The following is an 18,075-nucleotide window of genomic DNA, read 5'->3' as shown; positions in this document are numbered from 1 at the left end:
CACACCCGGCGGGGCACGCACCCACCTGGGTTCCCATGCAAACACACACACCCTGGGAAGAGGCCAGGCTGGGGCTGGGGGTGGTGGGGAGGTGAGCCGACCAGGCTGCAGGGATGGAGGCAGCGCAGGAGGCGAGCTGCTTTTCACAACACAATCGCCGTCTGTTGTTATAGCAACTCAGCCCCAAATCGTGAAACGGATATTACAGCCTCTGGAGGGGGAGGGGCGGGAGGGGGCTGAGGACGGATGGAGGGGCAGAGCAGGGAACCCAATGGGGGACAAGGCTGGGGACCCAAAAAGGGACAGGGCTTCCCCTGAGATGTAATGTAACAAGGAGAGAGGGTGACTTAAAATGAGAAATAGGCCAGGGGAAGTGGGGTTCTCAAAGAGGGAGATGCAGAGGGAGGAGGGAGCCCTGCGGGAAGGGGACTGTGGCATTCGCTGGGGCACTGAGGCCATTGTCAGGCCCACAGATACGTGCTTTGCATTTGGGGGTACTCAGGCCTCCACCCCCAGGACACTCCCGCAGCTGCTGTAAGGCACCCCCAGCATGGTAGGGGGAGGTAGTTCCCATTCCCAAGGCTGCTGTCTGCTGAGCCTCCTGACCCCAAGGGCAGCCAGGCCCAGCTTCGGAATCATCAGAAGATCCCCAGCCCACCCTCCCTACCCACAGCATCCTTCGAAGGGGTGTTAGCACTCGTCCGTCAGGCAGTGGTGACCCCCAAAACCTCCACTGCAAGCTCAGGAGGGAAGGGCCGGCTTGGGAGAGGCCGCCAGAGGCTGAGAACAGGATCAATATGCGTTTCCTCTGGAAATCACTGTCCTTCCGGCTGGCAGAAGCACAGGCCAGGAGGCTGCCTGCCCAGGGAGTGCAGGCCCCACCCTGGGGCCTGAAAGCCTAGTAGGTGCCCCAGGCTGCCCTGGGCCTTCCCCCTCCCTATCCCAGCCAGCACTCTGGGCTGCTCCTCTCCCTCCCTCCCCACAAAGTTCTCTGTAATGAGCTGTTCAAGCAGAGACTGAAAGACCACCTGTTAAGGAAGAGAATTCCAGCTGTGCACTGAAGGTGATGGGTGTAGATAACCACTTGGACCCAGCAATTCTGGGGTGCAAAGATGCTCTCGTTTCCAGTTTTAGACTCCCAAGGTTCTGGACTCCTCAAGATTCTAGAACCACCCCCAAAATTCTTATGTTCCAAGGTTTTCTAATTCTACCCAAGATTCTAGTCTCCCAAAGGTCAGCGAAAAAGAGGAACAGCCTCAACGAGATGGACTGACACAGTAGCTGCAACAAGGGGCCCAAACATAGCAAGAATTGTGAGGATGGCGCAGGACTGGGCGACGTTTCCTTCTGTTATACGTAAGGTTGCTATGAGTTGGAAAGGACTCCAGGGCACCTAACAACATAACAACAACAAGATTCCAGACACGTGAGATTCCAGATCCTCTAGCCACAAAGTTCTAGAGCCCAAGATTCTAGTCCCTAAGGATTCCAGCCCCCCCAGGAGTCTAGGCTCTGATTTCAGGTTAATTACACGGGCCTTTTTATTCCATCTGGAAAATACAAATATTCACAAGAGTCTGTACAACCTTAGGGACTCCAGCCCTGGCCCTGCCTACCCTCAGTTGCATGCCACCCCCACCCCAGCCCCAGCCTCCTGCCCCAGCACTCCCTGCTCTGGTCCAAGTCTTTTCTCCAAGGCAGACATGAGTTCTGGAATTGGTCACAGCTGGGAAGAGAAAAACAGAGGTTGTGAGGGAGACCCTCCCCAGCAAGGCAGGAGTCCACCCAGCGTGGGCCATTTGGACCAAGCGCCGGTTTCCCTGCTATCCCTACCCTCACTGCCCTCAGTGGGGAGGCTCCGGGCAGGCCCCAGGAGGACTCACCGCCTATTACAAGTGGATGTCAAACACGCCATCCTCCACGGCCTGCACCTCCTCCTCTCTGATCTCTGCAGTGGGGGAGAGGGGGTGTCACAGAACCAACTCCCGGTCCCTGTGACCTCAGCAGCCCTTCCCCCTACACGCCGAAGGCACCTCACCCCATCCCGGAAGCAAACCCATCCACCAAAAATCAATTCACCGGCTGACCGAATGGCCCAGTTTTTGAGGCATTTTTTCCGTTTTCAGTTTGCCGCAGCTTTTTTGCAGCCGCAGATCTGTCAGAGCAGTTTGCTTAAATGTCGGTTTTGTGTGTGTTTCACATTTTAGATACCAGCACTTCTGGAAGGCTCAGTGCAAATGGTTTTCTCTTCTGGTTTGGAGGACTTATGCCCTGTGTCTGCCTCTATTTTTGAGGACTTACCCCAACCCAAACAGTTATGGTCAACCATCTTAGTTGTGGACACTGTTCTCCGCAAATAACCAGGTGGCAAACTGTCATTCAGCAAACTGACCCCAAACCACCAGAGACCCCAAGATAGCCACTGGGAAATTATCAGAGCAAGTGACTTTTCCCAGAGTGGCCTCCAGGGCAGCCAAATGGCTCAGATAACACCCTTTCTAATTCTTTGTCAATCCCCCTACAAAATAAGAGTGCAGCTGGGGCTTTGAAGCCCCTTTCATTTCATGCTTCTTTATAAATAAGAGTTTTTCTCCTCCCCAGCCTCAGAAAGTAGAGGGTTCCCTGGCAACCTTCTGGCACCCTTACCTGTCTAACCCTTCTTCATCACCCCCCCCCCAAAATAAGAGAATTACAATCCTGGATAAACTAATACTTTGCCACAGCATGCTGCCTCCCCCCCTCCCCAGAACAGTAAAGAATGAGACCCATGCTTACCTGGAGGCCGGGAGCCTCTCCTGCCCGGCCGAGGCAAGGAGAAGCTGAAGGCCCGGTGGTGTGTGTGTGTGGGTGAGGGTGAGGGTGCAGACCCCTCCAGACTCATGCTCTGGGCACGGCGCCGGCACTCGACTGATAGGCGATCTTTGCACTGTTTGTGGCAGTTCACACCACAGGCTAGTGGAGGCAGAGGAGGAGCCCAGGCAGGGACCGCTGGTCAGAACACCCTCCATCCCATTGTGCAGGCCTGCACCTCTCCCGTGTTTCTCCTGAGCAGCTGCCCCACCAAAATAAGAGTCTCCTTCTAAAGTCCTCTCTTCAACCCACTCACCAGTCTATGCCCTCTCCAGAATTCTCTGTCCCTGGGCAGCTGCCTTACCAAGATAAAAGCTGTCTTAAAAGAAACCCTTCACATCAATCGGCATGCTTCTCCCCATTTAAGAAACTTCACTCCATGGCAACTGCTCCACCAAAATAAGACTCTCCACCCAGATAGCCACTCTCCAAGAAAACCTTTCTTGTCCACTCAGCCCAGCAGCCCTACCCTTCCATCTCACCTCGGCATTTCAGGCCCTGCTTGTAGATGCCTAGGATCTGAAATAGAAGAGAGGTCCATGCTGAGGGGCGGGGACTTAGAGGGGATGACCTGCCTCCACTTTCTAGAGGGCGGGGACTAGGACTGACCCTCTCTGGGACACTAGGGCCAGGTGCAGAGCATCGAGAGGAAAGGCCAAAAAAAAAAAAAAAAACCCAAACCCAGCGCCATCCAGTAGATTCCGACTCATAGCGACCCTATAGAAAGGTGGAATTAATAGTTTGCCCGGCTGAGAAGGCGCTAGCAAGGGAGGGGCAGGGCCAGAACCGGAGGCGGGCCTGTGTGGGCGTGGCCACGGCCGAAGGGGCGGGGCATGGGCGGGGACTCACCAAGGCCTTGCAGTGGCGGCAGGAAACCGGCCGCAGGGAGTTGCTCTCCTGGAAGTTGTGTACGAAGCCCATGCGGCCGCCCAGCACGGAGCTGGAGCGCAGGAAGTAGGAGACCATCTCCTCCCTGCTGATGCAGCCGTCCCTGCGCGGGGAGGGGGAGCCTCAGCGTGAGCCCTCTCCTAGACCGCCCTCAGCTGCCTAACCCTCCCACTGGGAAATCCCCCTACCAAATGAAAAGTCCTTACGAACTCCTGACTTGGGGCGCCTGGCAGGGAAAAGAAAGAGCACTAAACTCAGAGTCGGGCAGATTTAGCAGCTGTCATTGACCAGTCGTGTGGTCTTAAGGAAGTCACTTTCCCTTGGCTTCCTCCTCAGAAAAGTGGGGATAATAATTCCCGCCCTGCCCACCTCACAGAGTTGGTATGTAAACGAAAAGGGGCTGTGCGCCCCCGGCATCCGCCTCTGCTTCACCAGGTGTGCTCTGTGGAACACCACTGGGAACTCTGAGAACTCAGACCCTTCTGATGAGCTCTGGGGCCAGGTGAGATTGGTACAAGCTGGCCCATCCCCTCTTGCATAATCCTCCAGGAAACACACCAGGGTTTTCCACAGGACCCTCTTATCACCTATTAACATATTTTGGGGAAAGAGCCAGCATGGACTCTGGAGATAGACAGACCTCAGTTCTGATCCCAGCTCTACTACTTCCTGGCCATGTGACCTCAGGCTGGTTTATCTCCCGGCGCCACAGTTTCCTCATCTACAAGCCAAAAACCAAACCAAATCCTTTGCCATCGAGTTGATTCTAACTCACAGCGACCCTACAGGACAGTGTAGAACTACCCATAGGGTTTCCAAGGCTGTAACCTTTACCTAAGGAGCCCTGGTGGTACAGTGGTTAACGTACTTAGCTGCTAACTGAAAGGTTTGTGATTTGAACCTACCAACCAGCCACTCTGTAGAGGAAAAAGATGTGGCAATCTGCTTCTGTAAAGATTTACAGCCCTGGAAACCCTATGGGGCAGTTCTACTCTGTCCTACAGGGTCACTATGAGTCGAAACCCAGTCAACAGCAATGGGTTTGGGGTTTTTTTGGTTTAATCTTTATGGAGACAGACTGCCACATCTTTTTTCCGAGGAGCGGCTGATGGGTTCGAATCACTGACCTTTTGGTTAGCAGCCAAGTGCTTAACCACTACACCACGAGGACTTCTTCCTCATCTATAAATAGGGATAATTATAGTTCCTACATCGCCTGGGGTTCTTGTCAATTTAATGAGATGTTGTTAGGTGCCATTGAGTCAGTCCTGGCTTATAGTGACCCTATATACGACAGAATGAAACACTGCCCAGTCCTGCGCCAGCCTCACAATTGTTGCTGCCACTGTGTCATGTCAATCCATCTCATCGAGGGTCCTTCTCTTTTTTCGCTGACCCTCTACTTTACCAAGCATGATGTTCTTCTCCAGGGACTGGTCCCTCTTGATAACATGTCCAAAGTACATAAAATGAAGTCCTGCCATCCTCGCTTCTAAAGAACATTCTGGTTGTGCTTCTTCCAAGATAGATTTGTTTGTTCTGCTGGTATTCCATGGTATATTCAATATTCTTCACCATCACGATAATTCAAATGCATCAATTCTTCTTGAATCTTCTTCATTGTCCAGCTTTCCCATGCATATGAAGTGACTGAAAATACCAGGGCTTGGATCAGGTGCACCTTAGTCTTCAAGGTGACATCTTTGCTTTTTAACGTTTCAAAGAGGTCTTTTGCCGCAGATTTGCCCAGTGCAGTATGTCGTTTGATTTCTTGACTGCTGCTTCCATGGGTGTTAATAAGGCAGATAATGTACACACAGTGTTTATGGCAGTGCCTGTACAGGCCCATATCCTCAGCCAGTGGGAGTTATTTCACCTGGGGCTGAGGGTCCTGTGTGAAGCTGGGGCCCTCAAAAGTCTTGAAGGGGCTGCACCCTCACTGAAAGGGTGGCCTGGAAACTTCCACCTGTTGTATTTGGGGACCCATAATATGATCCAGGTGGTCCTTCAGATCAGTAGGGCATTGGGACAGAAATATATATATAAACCTAGATTCCTTCCTCCCACTGTGCTTGAAAACTAAACTCCTGCCAAACTGAGAATACAAATGTAAAAAAATAAAACTACGAAAGTATCTGTAAAGGTATAGGAGAAGATTTTTGTAATCCTGAGGGGATAAGGGCCTTTCTGGGAGTCTTTGGGTGGTGCAAATGATTAACATGCCCAGCTGCTAGCCAAAAGGTAGAGTCCACCCAGAGGCATCTTGGAAGAAAGGCCTGGCAATCTACTTCTGAAAACTCAGCCATTGAAAACCCTGTGGAGCACCCAAAAACCCACTGCCATCGAGTCGATTCCAACTCATAGCAACCCGATAGGACAGAGTAGAACTGCCCCATAGAGTTTCCAAGGAGCGCAGCACAGTTCTACTCTAAACACACACGGGCCACCATGAGTTAGAATTGACTCAGTGGCAACTGATGGTGAAAGGGCCTTTCTACAAATGACACAAATCTCAGAAGCCAAAAAGGAAAAGACGGACATGTTGAGCACATAACAAGTTTTCAATTTTATATGGAATAAGACGACATAAATGACAGACGGGAAGAAAATATTTTCAAACACATTCAACAGGAAAGAGTTAATATCCATTAACAGAGATTCTAAAAATCAATGCAAAAAAGACCAACAACCCAGCAGAATAATGAACAAAGACTATGAACAGGCAATTAACATGAGAAATACAAATGACCAATAAACATATGAAAAGATGCCCCACCCCCACTAATATTAAAGAAATGCAAATTGAACCAAGATACCATTTGCCGATCAGACTAGTAAACATTTTTCAGCTTATTATAGCACCCGGTGTTGGCAAGGAAGTTTGGCAACGGGCACTGGTAACTGGTGATGTGGCTGCGAACTGGTACAACCCTGTCTGAGGTCAGTTTGGCAGTCTCTCTCCTAATTTAGAATGTGCATATCTTTTGTTCCAATTATCCCACTTCTAGGAATTTCTCCTACAGAAAAGCTGGCTGGAGTGCATCGGTAGAAAGACGCTCACAGCAGCACAGCACAGAATAGCAAAAAACTGGCAACAGCCTACATGTTCATCGGCAGGAGAAGGGGCAGGTAGATGAGAGCCCAGCTGCCCCTCAGGCTGCTCTGCAGCCGCCCTAAAGAATGAGGGCATGAATTACGATGTGCATGCTAAAGGGTTAAGTGACAAGAAAAAGAACAAACAAACCAGGTATGCAGTTCTGACAAGACAGTGATTTAAAAAAACCCCAAAACCCCACTTCTAGGAACATCTAGAAATACTGGCTAAAACAGATCAAAAATTGTTTTCAATGCATAGGTGTGTTTGCAAGAAGGAAATGGTTCCAGAAACAAAGACGGAGCGTTAGAATGAGGCAGTGAGTTGGGGCCTGAACAGCAGCTGCTGTGGGAGGGAGTTGCTGGTTACCCTCCTGATGAGACAGGTGCTGGTTTTGTACCCAACCAGGGGCCGGGCAGGCACAAGTCTATTGTAGCAAGAGTCCCAGGCCACAGGACCCTGGGGCCTGGGAGAGGTAGGGAATTAAGGCTGAGGTCCCCGTGTGAAGCTGGGCCCCTCAATGGTCTCAAGGGGCTGCACCCTCATTGAAAGGGTGCCCTGGAAAATTCCACCTGTTGTATTTGGAGGCCCATAATGTGATCCAGGTGGTCCTTCAAATCAATAGGGCACTAGAACAACTGTCCATTCCATAAAAAATAAAATACAAACCCCAATTCCTTCCTCCCACTGTGCCTGAAAACTAAATTCCTGCCAATTTGAGAATACAAATATAAAAAATAAAATTACAAAAGTATAGAGAATTTTTGTAATCTTGAGGGGAATAAGGGCCTTTCTGGGAGTCCCTGGGTGGTACAAATGATGAATATGCTCAGCTGCTAACCAAAAGGTTAGAGGTTCAAGTCCACCCTGAGGTGCCTCCGAAGACAGGCCTGGCATCTTCCAAAAAAAATCAGTCATTGAAAACCCTGTGGAACACAGTTCTACTCTGACACACCTGAGTCACCATGAGTTGGAACTGACTTGATGGCAACTGGTGGTGGAAGGGCTTTTCTACAAATAACACAAATCCGAGAAGACAAAGGTCTCAAAGCCTGCACCATCACCAAAAAAAGGGGCCTGGAAAAAACCCACCCGCCTCCCTGGGGAGACAGGGTGGAACCTATCCACCTCTGCTCCAGCTCTGAGAGGAAAAACAAACAACCACCACGAAAAGCCAAGGGCAGAAGTAGATTTATACTCTAATCTCAGTTGTCCATGAAGCAGACACCAAATAAACAAAATGTGTATCGATTCGCACCAGCATGGAAAAAAAGACTGGAAGGATACACGTATTGCCAAGCCCTTGACATTGTTGACAACGTTAGGAGAGTTACGTCTTCTGGTGGCAAAGGTGGGAGGGAGCTTATCTCACTATCTGGATTTTTTTTTTTTTTTTTACCACCAATTTTTATAATTTGAAAAAAATAAGATTTTGCAAATACAGGTAATAAAAAGAAAAAAAAAAAAAACGACCTGGGGTGGACTGTTCATTCTGATTTGAGCTTTGTCTGCTCAACAAAGCAGGGGTAGGGGGCATGGTTGCCGGGGGGCATGTTTAACCTACTTAAGAAAACCAGCTGTTTTTCCAAATTGTCAGCCTATGGACTGTTGATAAGCAAGCCGGTGCTGCTAATTACAGGCCTTTCTTATCTATTCATTACAACAGGCTACCAAGGAGCTCGACTTCCCCACACTTTTGCCAGCTGTGAACTCTAGAAATAAAACAACATTTTTGTAGCAACAGTCCCCAGGCCATAGTCTTTGCAGGATTCAGGCGGAGCCCCTCATCTGTCGGAATGAGTGAGGTAACACTGAGCCTGCACAGCTGGCTGCCTCCCCACCAGAATAAGAGCCCCTCTCCACATTGGTGCTTTCCTTTGCCAGGACCATCTGGTTCAAGAGCCTCAGCTTGCACGTGAGGAAACAGAAGCCCAAGGGGAAGCGGGCTGGGCGGCCTTCCCTCTCCCCCAGCCCCAGCCCTCCGGGCCTCCTCACTGGTTCTGGTCCAGGTCCCCAAAGGCGCTGAGGTAAGGGAAGTTTCCACGAATGATCTGGAACTCCTCCTGTGAGATGTGGCCGTCCCCATCAACATCGAAGTTCCGGAACACGGACTGGGGGGCACAGAGGGACACACGGCTGGGAGCGGGCAGAGCAGGAGGGGCATCAGGCCTTACCCCTTCCCACACTCCCAATCCGTGTTACAAAGGCTGTCTCTGAGATGTGGGCAGCTGTCCAGCTTCCCCACCACCTCCCCACCCAGCTCCCCCCATCAGCATCTCGGCTCCATGCAGCCAACCTGCTAGCCCTGTGCTTTCTGGAGACAGAGCACTGGCCCTCAGATGTGTCACTAGGGTGGTTCCCATGGTGGTGCTCTGGCAAAGCCCACCGTATTGACCATTACTTCCACCAGTGGACTTATCTCCCAGCCCCCAGGCTCTGGAACCGGCCACCCCAGAGTCTCACCTCCACCATCTTCTCAATGTGCTCTACCATGAGGGCCTGGTCCAGCTTGGGCTTGGCAGCTGAGGTCCACTCCTCTAGCACTGGGGGCCGGGGAGGCGGGGTGCAGCTCATGGGGCTGGTTGGCTGTGAGAATGGCCAGGCTGAGCTAGAGCCAGAGGTAGTGGGAGCCCAGGATTCAGGGCAACCTCCGGGGGAGAAGGGATCCTGCCTAAGGTCACTGCCACCACCCAGGCCTCAGTGTCCCCATCTGTCCAACAAGCAGAAAGAGTGAGATAGCTTCTAAGAGCTCTTCCTGTCCTCCTATCCCAGGGTTCTTGGGTGGGGCAGAGGTGGAGGCCGGGAAGAGGATGTGAAGAGTGGAGAAGCAGGGATCCCTTCCCTCACCGAGGACTTGGAGCGCGGCTCCCGCTGTAGGGACAGCTGGTACAGCTCGTCCTCTGTCTGATACTGGTCCAGAGACACCTGGGACATACAGATCTGATCACACCCTCCTGGCCCTCGTTGTTCTCAGGAGCCCACTGCCTACAGCCTAGAGTCACAGCTCAGAATCAGGTTCAGAAACTAGACTCGCCCCAAAGCCCAACTCAGAACACACCCAGTACCCACAAGCCAGCCTAGCCACAACCCAAAACCGTAACTTGACCCCAAACCTTGAACACAACCCACTTTCAAGATCTCAGCCAAAAATTTAGGCCAGAACCCAACCTAGATCTCTGAAATTCACCCCCAGCCTAGAATTCAGCCAGCATTCAGAATTCAACCCTGACCCCAGTCCAGAGCCTTGAAGCAGCTAAGAATTCACTACAAACCCTAAAACCTAAGCCCTAGCCCAATATCTAATACCTAGTCCAGATCTAGACTAGAACCCAATACCCAACCTAGACCCTAAGACCATGTCTTTGCTCAGAGCAAGAACCTTAGAGCCCAGGACCATGTCTAGATGCCACCCCAGCACCCAGAACCCAGAGCTTAATCCCAAACCTAGAACACACCTGCCAGGAACTCAACCCAGGACCCCGGCCCAACCTCAAACCAGCCTGAGGTCTACATGCCAGCTAGTGGTCAGACCTCAGTCCACAGCCCCATCTGAAGCCTGGAGCCCAGCTCAGAGCACAGAACACCGGCCACAGCTTAGAACCCAAAGCAGAGCTCAGAGCCTCACATAAACCCAGGGGCAGGAGTAATTGTCAACGCTGCTTCCAAACCCCCAAGCCCCTCACCGTGAGCAGGCTCAGCAGGTCAGGGTTGGCTTGCACTGGCGGCCGCAGGCTGGTCACCATGGCCAGCTCCTCCAGGATGCTGAACAGCTGCTTCATCTTGGCCCCATTGAGCCGGGTCCGGGCAGGGTCCAGCCAGTCAGGCAGTGCCAGCTGCAGGGCCACCAGGTCCTTGAGGTGCACACCCAGGATGGGGAAGCGGAAGCCCACACAGGCTGCCAGCCGGCGCCGGTAGTTGCCATAGTTGCCTGTGGCCGTCACTAGCTCCGTCAGACCTTCCCAAAGCTGGGGGGCAGAGAGTGGTGGGAGTCACACACACAAACACACACAGACACATACACACTTGTTCACTAGCTCAACCACCACCCTCTCCCCCACCCCCAGCCCTGGAAATGTGGGAGAGGATGAGTAGTCAGGGCTAAGGAGGGGTGAAGGTTCAAATCCTTCCTTACTGTCCCTCAGCACTGACTCCCTCAGCCCCTGGGGTCAGAGTTCATAGGTCACAGACTCAAGGCAACACACACTGCCAAATACCACACCTGAACACCAGGCCTGGGCACAGATTATCATCAACATTTAACAGAAAAAGAAACTGAGGCTCAAGGAGGCAAGGCAGCACAGGACAATGACCTAGAAGAACGTTCTTAGTTGTGTTGTTCGTAACAGCCAAAAACTCGAATGTTCAACAGTAGAGTAGATACATGAATTGGGGTAGAGACTTACAATGAAATATTATATGGCAACGAAAAGAAAAGGAACGAACAATTGCTCCACAGAACAAAACGTACGGATCTCCCCACCAGGAGTGGATTAACCAGTAAGCAAGGTCCACACCGGCTTACTTGTGTTTACTTACTAGTCTGCAATGAACAATTTCACACTGGTTTCACCCAAACCTAGAACACACCAAACCAGTGATGTGGTGAAACCCATGTGAAATTGTTAATTACATATCTTTGATGTGGTAAAAACCCATGTGAAATTGTTTGTTCTAGATCTTTGCTGTGGTGAAAACAGGTGCAGTTATGTACCTCAGATTAGTAAGTAAGCAGAAGTAAACCCGTGCGTAACTTGCTCACTGGGTAATCTACCCCTGCTTGCTACCGCGTGAAGTGAAAGAAGCAAGACATTAAAAAAATACACATGATTCCAGTTATAAAAAAAAAAAAAAACTAAAACACTGCTATTGAGTCAATTCCAGCTCATGGAGACCCAGTGTGTGACAGAGCAGGACTGCTCCATAGGGTTTTCTTGGCTGCAATCTTTATGGAAGCAGATCGCCAGGTCTTTCTTCCGTGGCACTGGGCGGTGGATTCCAACCGCCAATCTTTAGTACTGGAGCACAAACTGCGCCATTCAGGGACCTCTGATTCTAGCTCCAGAAAGTTCAGAAGTAGGCAACAAAAGAGCACGCTGTTTTGGAATGCCTGCCTAGGTAGGAAAGCTATAAAGACAAGCAAGGTTATCATCTCCACAAAGGTCACAACAGTGGTTTCCTCCGGTGGGGGCGGAGGGGGGGAGTTATGCTCTAAGCTGCTGGGAGCTTCTGGGGGCTGGCAATGTTCTTGCCCTGGGTGGTGGTTACACAGGTTTTTTCTTTATAATTCCCCTTTAAATGCACATATGTTTTATGTACTTTTCTATGTTTATTCTATCACCTGATACGTTAAAATAAATAAATAAATAAAAGATGAAGGAGAAGAAAGCACAGCTCTGGAGTCAGGCAGACCTAAAGTCCCCAATCTGCCACTATCATGGTGCAACCTGGGAAAAGCATTTAAACTCTCGAGCTTCAGTCTCCTCATCTGTCAAATGAGGGCAGTAGTGCCCAGCCCCCAGGGATGCCCCTTCCCATCCCCATCCCAGGCACCTTGACGGTTTCAGGGCCGACATGACTGTGGGTCTCCTTGAGGCGGGAGATGGAGCTGTGGCTCAGGCCCCCAACCACAGCCATTAGCGTGTTGAAGTTCTGCAGCTGCAGCAGCTTCTGGGGGGCAGATGGGGGAGGGGAGGCAGAGAGTCACTGAATGGGGCCCTACTTTCTGGGGAGGAGGCAGTGGGTTAGTGCGGAGGAGGGCCTTAGCCCAACTGGCAACTGGGGAGGCTGGTGGATTTGGGCAACAGGGCAGGGGGAGGTGGGGGAAGGCACCTCTGCCACGTGAACAAAGTGCGTGATGACCAGGGCCCGCTGTGGGGCTGTGGGCTTGCTGAGAATCATAAGCTGCACCCACTGCGAGACACTGTTGAAGAGGGAGATGAACCGCTCCAGGACCGGGTTGTCTACGGTGCAGCCGTGAGTCACGAAACTGTGATAGTCCTGGAACTGCAGGCGGGAAGGACCTCAGTGCCTCGCAGCTCCCCCGCCTCCCACCGCTGGCCGCTGCTGCCCTCCGGCTGCCCTGTGCTGGTTCCGCCGAAGCCCCAGCCTACCCCAGGGACCCCACCCATGCCAGAATCCCCTCCCCAGCTGTACTGCCCCTGACTGCAGGCCCTGGGGCCATACCAGGATCTTGCAGAAGGAGCGATACTCCAAGTAGGTGAGATGCTCTGCCAGCTCCATGGGCTCCAGGTGGTCGAACAACAGAGACATCTTGCGCTTTTTCTGAGCCACGGGGTTCCGCTGGGTCACCTGCCGCTTCCACTTGTAGGTGGGGCTGGAGGGGCAGGGGGAGTGAGCCCTTTGCCACGGATCCCCACCCCTCACAGCCCCACACTCACGCAAACATGTCACTCAAGCCGACTGAGGACCATACGGTGCGAGGCACTGTCCTAAGCAATGCTGTCCCATTCCGCTAAGTCCTCAGTGTCTCTCCTGGTCATGCGCTCAACACATGGAAAGTTTACATGAAACATCGTTTCAACATTTAGGGAAAAGGTACTCTGTGCCAGGCACTGTGCGAGCCACTGAGGAAACAGGTGCACAAGACACAGGCCCTGCCCTTGACCTCACAGTCTACTGACGGTGACAGACACAGAAACAATAGTCACAGGACCGCGCTACACGTGCAGAGGTCTTTGTACAGGCATCTGTACGAAGTGCCACGGGAATGAGGAAAGAACTACTTCCGCTGCCCTGGGAGAACCCGCGGAAACTTCAAACTCGGGCTGAGTCTTGATAACAGGGAGAAGGCAAATGGAACGGTTATGAGCAGGGGTAAGTAGCAGGCTCAGAGGATGGTGCACGGGCCCACATAGCCAGGGTATGAAGTGCATGGGATGGGTGGTGGGAGATGAGTCAGGAAAGCCAGGCTGGCCCAGGGCTGTGAAGGGTTTGGAATGCCCAGCTGAGGAGCTCTGAAGGTGATAGGGAACCATGGAAGGTGTTTAAGCAAGAGAGTGACATGACCCTCATTCATTCAATTCAACAAACATTTATTAAGCGCAGATGGTGTGGAATGCTGAGAGCCCGGCTTCAGCCCTCCAAGCTCCCCCCGCCTCACGCACACGCTCTCGATATCGATGAGGCTGCTGTGCCGCCGGTTCCCCTCTTGGTCTAGCAGAGCCTTCAACTCCTTGATCTGCTCAGCCAGCTCAGGGTTCAAGTCAAACTCCGCTGGGAATGCCGAGATCCAGTACCTGGTGGAGGGCGGAGTCACCTAAGGCAGCCATTCCCCCGCCCCAAAGGGCTGTCCAAGGAGCTCATGAGGATTGTAGTCCTCCAAGGAGGAAGGGACGCCTGTCATGGCTCCAACTGTGTTCCCCTGCCCCCTCCCCAGCCAGCTTTTCCTTCCTCTTTACAGCAGCCCCTTGAGACATCCACCCGGCATTGGCCAGATAAGAAAAACAAGGCCCAGTCAGAAAAAGGGGCAAGGCTCTGGAGGCACAGCCCCCCACGGGCAGAGCCGGGATTCAACCTCACATGACCCAGCTCCCAGAACTATGCTCTTTCCACCCTCAGGCCCATCAGAGTCTGAAGCCTGAGGAGAAGGTTGCAAAAGTAGGGAAGAGAGCCTCAGGAGGAACTCACCTGACCAGGTGACACGTTTTCACCTGCAGTGAATTGGAGTTGTCCTTCCGGGATTGTTGGTAGGTAAAGGCCAGAGTTAAGGAATACAAAGATGGAGCCTACCTCTAGCAAGTCAGGGAAAATGGGGCCTGAATTGGGGGAGAGGGGGCTCGGGGCGAGGCTTGGTTCTAGGAGACGTACTGGGGGGGGGGGTGCCTGGGGTGGGGCGGTGCCTGGGGTGGGACGCGGCTGGAGTTCTAGAAAGAAGCTGAGGGCAAGACCTGGGTTCTGAGGATGAGGAGGCTTGAGCTTCGGGAGGGGGCGTGGGGGTGGGGCCTAGGTCCTGGAGGGAGACCGAGAGCAGGGTCTGGGTTTTGGGAGAGAGGCAAGAGCTGGGGCCTGGGTTGGGAGCAGGGCAGGTCCTAGACTCTAGGGAGAATTAGGGGACCAAGGCTGAGGTAGGGGGAGAGAGTCTGAGGGCGGGGCCTGAGCTGCGAGGGGTGGAGTCTAGGCCCTAGAGGGAGTCTGGGGCGCAGCCTGAATTCTGGGATATAGGCGGGGCCTACATTCCGGGAGCGAAGCTCTGTCGGGTTGGGGCTGGACAGCCGGGCTCGCTCAGGGACTCGGACTCCGGGGGCCCCGGCCAGGCCCGCCAAGGATATATGCGGAGCAGTTTTGCCGCCAGCTGAGAGGAGGGGATGTACCAGGGGTGCATCATAAGGAACATTCGTACCAGCTGCGGGTCCCGCACCTTCCCAGAGTCATCTAACTCCGAGGAGTCAAAGAGAAGCGGGTTGACCCTTGGTCCCGCAGCTGTGGTCCCCGACACTACCCCCAGCGCCCCCACCCCGCATCTGGCCCCTCCGGGGGCATTCCTGACCCCGCCCCCTCCCGAACAGGCTGGATCTGAGCAGCAGGGGGTGGGAGGCGTCCGGGCCAGGCCCATGGTCCAGAGGGGAACCAGCTGGGAAGGAAAGAGCCTGGGTTTCCCGGGGTCAACAGTCCAGAGGTCATTTCCTGAGTGCTGGGGGAAGGGGCATCCCTGCACCAGATAGGCCGCCCCCCATCAGCCGGAAACAGCTCCCGGGCCGGAGATGGCGAGTTCCTCCGGATCCCCCCCGAGACAGATAATGTCGCTCATGTCAGAGTCTGGGGACCCCGGGGCCTCCTTCAAGGCCGGCTCGGGCAAACTGGGTCTGGGTAATGTTTTAGTTGTCTGAAGCCTGTGTGTCTCTCTACCCTGGGATGAGGAAGAGGCTTTCGCTGCAGGGTGCGGCGCTGGGTGGGTCCCGGCCAGGGGTCTGCGCTGGGAGGCAGGGTCCCGGGTTCGGGCTCAGGCTGGGCTCAGCTGGGTGTGCCCTCCCGTGCCACTCACCGAAGGCTTCAATGCAGCCGCGAAGCAGCTCCTCCACCGTGCAGCCCTTGTCCAGGTCCAGGGTGCCCGCCATGGCCGCAGGCGCGGGTGGGCTGGGCCCAAGATGCGCTCCGGGAGCCTCCCACGGACTCGGACCGGACCCCTGTCCCGGGAGAGGCAGAACCCGAGTCTGCGGAGACGCCGGCCGGGGGAGCGTCCCTGCGGGCAGGAATGGGGCGGGGCGGGCACGCCCCCTGCTGGGCAGGGGCGGAGTCGTCGGCCGCGGCCACTCCCCAGGTTAAACGGTCCGGCCGGGATGGTGCAACCCGCGGGTTGGGAAACGGACCTGCCGAGAGGCTTCCGGCCCTCCCTCGGAGTCCCCGGAGGGCCCAGGGGCTCCTCGGGGATAAGGACGAGCCAGCCCCCCGCAGGCCCTCTGCTCCTCGCCCCCCTCTCCCAGAGGCACCTGCAGCACTCCGCAGCTCGTCTCTGCGCCCCTCCCGCTTCCCTCCCTACACAGCCTCCCTTCCCCCGCAGGGTTATTTTGGGAACCCAGAGCCTGAGGGGACCTCGGAGGAATTTCTCCCTGAGATGAGAGGGGGGAGGAGAGAACCCAGGCGTCCTGCCCGCATCGCCCCCTCGTGGGCGCCCGGGAAGAGGAGGCGGGGCTGAGGCGGCCCCCGGGGACCTGCCCCTGGGGAGGCGGGCTGCAGTGGTGAGAGAAACATTCCTGGGGCGGGGGGACCCGCTGCGGCCCGGAGGCGTCAGCGGGAAGCCTGAGCCTGGGAACCGCGCGCTCCCAGGCCCCCTTCTCCGTGAAGGCCTCGGGGGTCCCGGTTCAGCGCTTCCACAGGCCCTCTTCCTCTCCTAGGCTCCACTCCCAGGCCCCCACCCTGCACAGTCGAACTGTGAACGCGCTCACAGGCCGGCCACACTCAGGCACAGAGTAGAGCGCCCCAAAGGGGGCGCTAGCGCAATGGGGGGTGGCGGGTGCGTGTATGACACCACCAGTAATGCAGGGACAGGCATTCATTCCATACACAAGGTATTCACCGAGGACACGGACCCACATGGGGGTGCAAGACCCCCAGTTCACAAAGGGGCACAGGCTCTTGCCTCCCAACCTCCGTCTCACACACACAATGGTACCCACACCCATGCACACCTGCACGGAGGAGCCCTCGGGCACACATACCCAGCTCTTCTACCCCAGAATGCAAACCCGTGCACGAGCGCGACTCCCGGACTGCTGCTCACTCGAGCCAGGCCAGCCTCGAGTCCCGGGCCACAGAGGCGATGACATCCGCACACGTGTGCCTACAAGCCTGCTAGCTCGCCTACACGCATGCACACTCTCCCACACACATGCTCACACCTCCATAGGTGCGCACACACGCCCATTCCGCCGCCCCCCGCTTCCTTCGCGGCCCAGGGCGGTTCCAGCGCCCTGACGCCCCCCACTCCCGGCCCTGGCAAAGCCTTGCACCACGGAGAGGACCCCCGCCCCTACACACACTCCCCCGGGCTTGTGGCTGGGGGCTCCTCAATGGAGTTCTTCGGCAGACTTTTCCTAGGAGCCACCCAGAGCAGTCCCTGACTAGCTCTGCCGCTTCCTCGCTGTGTGACCTTGAGAGTCACTTGGCCTCTCAGAGCCTCAATTTTCTCATCTGTCAAATGGGCTCTTCAGGGGAGGGTCCTGCTGAGAAGTGGCTGCGATGAACCCAGTGCGCAGCGGGTGCCGCCCCCTCTCCCGGATCACCCAGAGCTCCCCAGCTCTCCAGCCGCTCCCTCCTACCCAGACCCCCACCTCAGACTCCCCACTCACCCGCCGCCCCAGCCCCCCTATGCCGCGGGGGAGGCCCTGGGGGCCGGGTCCTCCTCCGCCGGCGCCCCGCCCGCCCCCGCTCACTCACTCTTGGGACCCGCCGCACCGAACCCGCACCCGGCGGGCCGGCGCCACCTCCGTGCGCTCCCGCGGCCGGCCTCGCTGCGGCTGCGGCTCCCGCCTCCCGCCCCTCTCCGCGCCCCGCCCCCGCTCGCGGCGCCCCCTCCCCTCTGCCCTCCGCCCTGCACAGCTCAGCACCTCCGGCAGCGCCTCCCCGGCGGGGCTCCCTAGCGCCCCGCACACCGCGGTCCCTGCGGCAGCTTAACCCTTTCCCTGCCGCGCCGCCCCGGAGGCCGGGCTGCGGGCGGCAGGCTGCGCCACTAGCCGCGCAGAGGGCGGATAGCGGAGGGCAGGAGGCTCGGGACGTGGGGGGCACCA

The 18,075-nt window shown here is 55.3% G+C and overlaps 1 protein-coding gene across 1 annotated transcript; it reads right to left on the bottom strand.

The window, feature by feature from the left end:
• Nucleotides 1-1,502: 1,502 nt before the first annotated feature.
• Nucleotides 1,503-16,025, bottom strand: RASGRP2 (RAS guanyl releasing protein 2). Its single transcript, XM_010599072.3, has 16 exons — nt 15,834-16,025; nt 15,121-15,223; nt 14,480-14,542; nt 13,957-14,088; nt 13,016-13,166; nt 12,662-12,835; nt 12,383-12,499; nt 10,516-10,797; nt 9,680-9,757; nt 9,296-9,418; nt 8,828-8,943; nt 3,700-3,841; nt 3,333-3,369; nt 2,776-2,952; nt 1,884-1,948; nt 1,503-1,726 (listed from the first exon to the last, which is right to left on the bottom strand). Exons 1-15 carry the CDS (start codon nt 15,904-15,906, stop codon nt 1,890-1,892), a joined length of 1,827 nt encoding a protein of 608 aa, XP_010597374.1. The 5' UTR covers nt 15,907-16,025; the 3' UTR covers nt 1,503-1,726; nt 1,884-1,889.
• Between the last annotated feature and the right edge of the window lie 2,050 nt (nt 16,026-18,075).

This window comes from Loxodonta africana, chromosome 7, assembly GCF_030014295.1.
Source record: "Loxodonta africana isolate mLoxAfr1 chromosome 7, mLoxAfr1.hap2, whole genome shotgun sequence".
Taxonomy (NCBI): Eukaryota; Metazoa; Chordata; class Mammalia; order Proboscidea; family Elephantidae; genus Loxodonta; species Loxodonta africana.
Note: the sequence above shows the minus strand (reverse complement) of the source record. Positions and strands in the feature narration are given on the sequence as shown.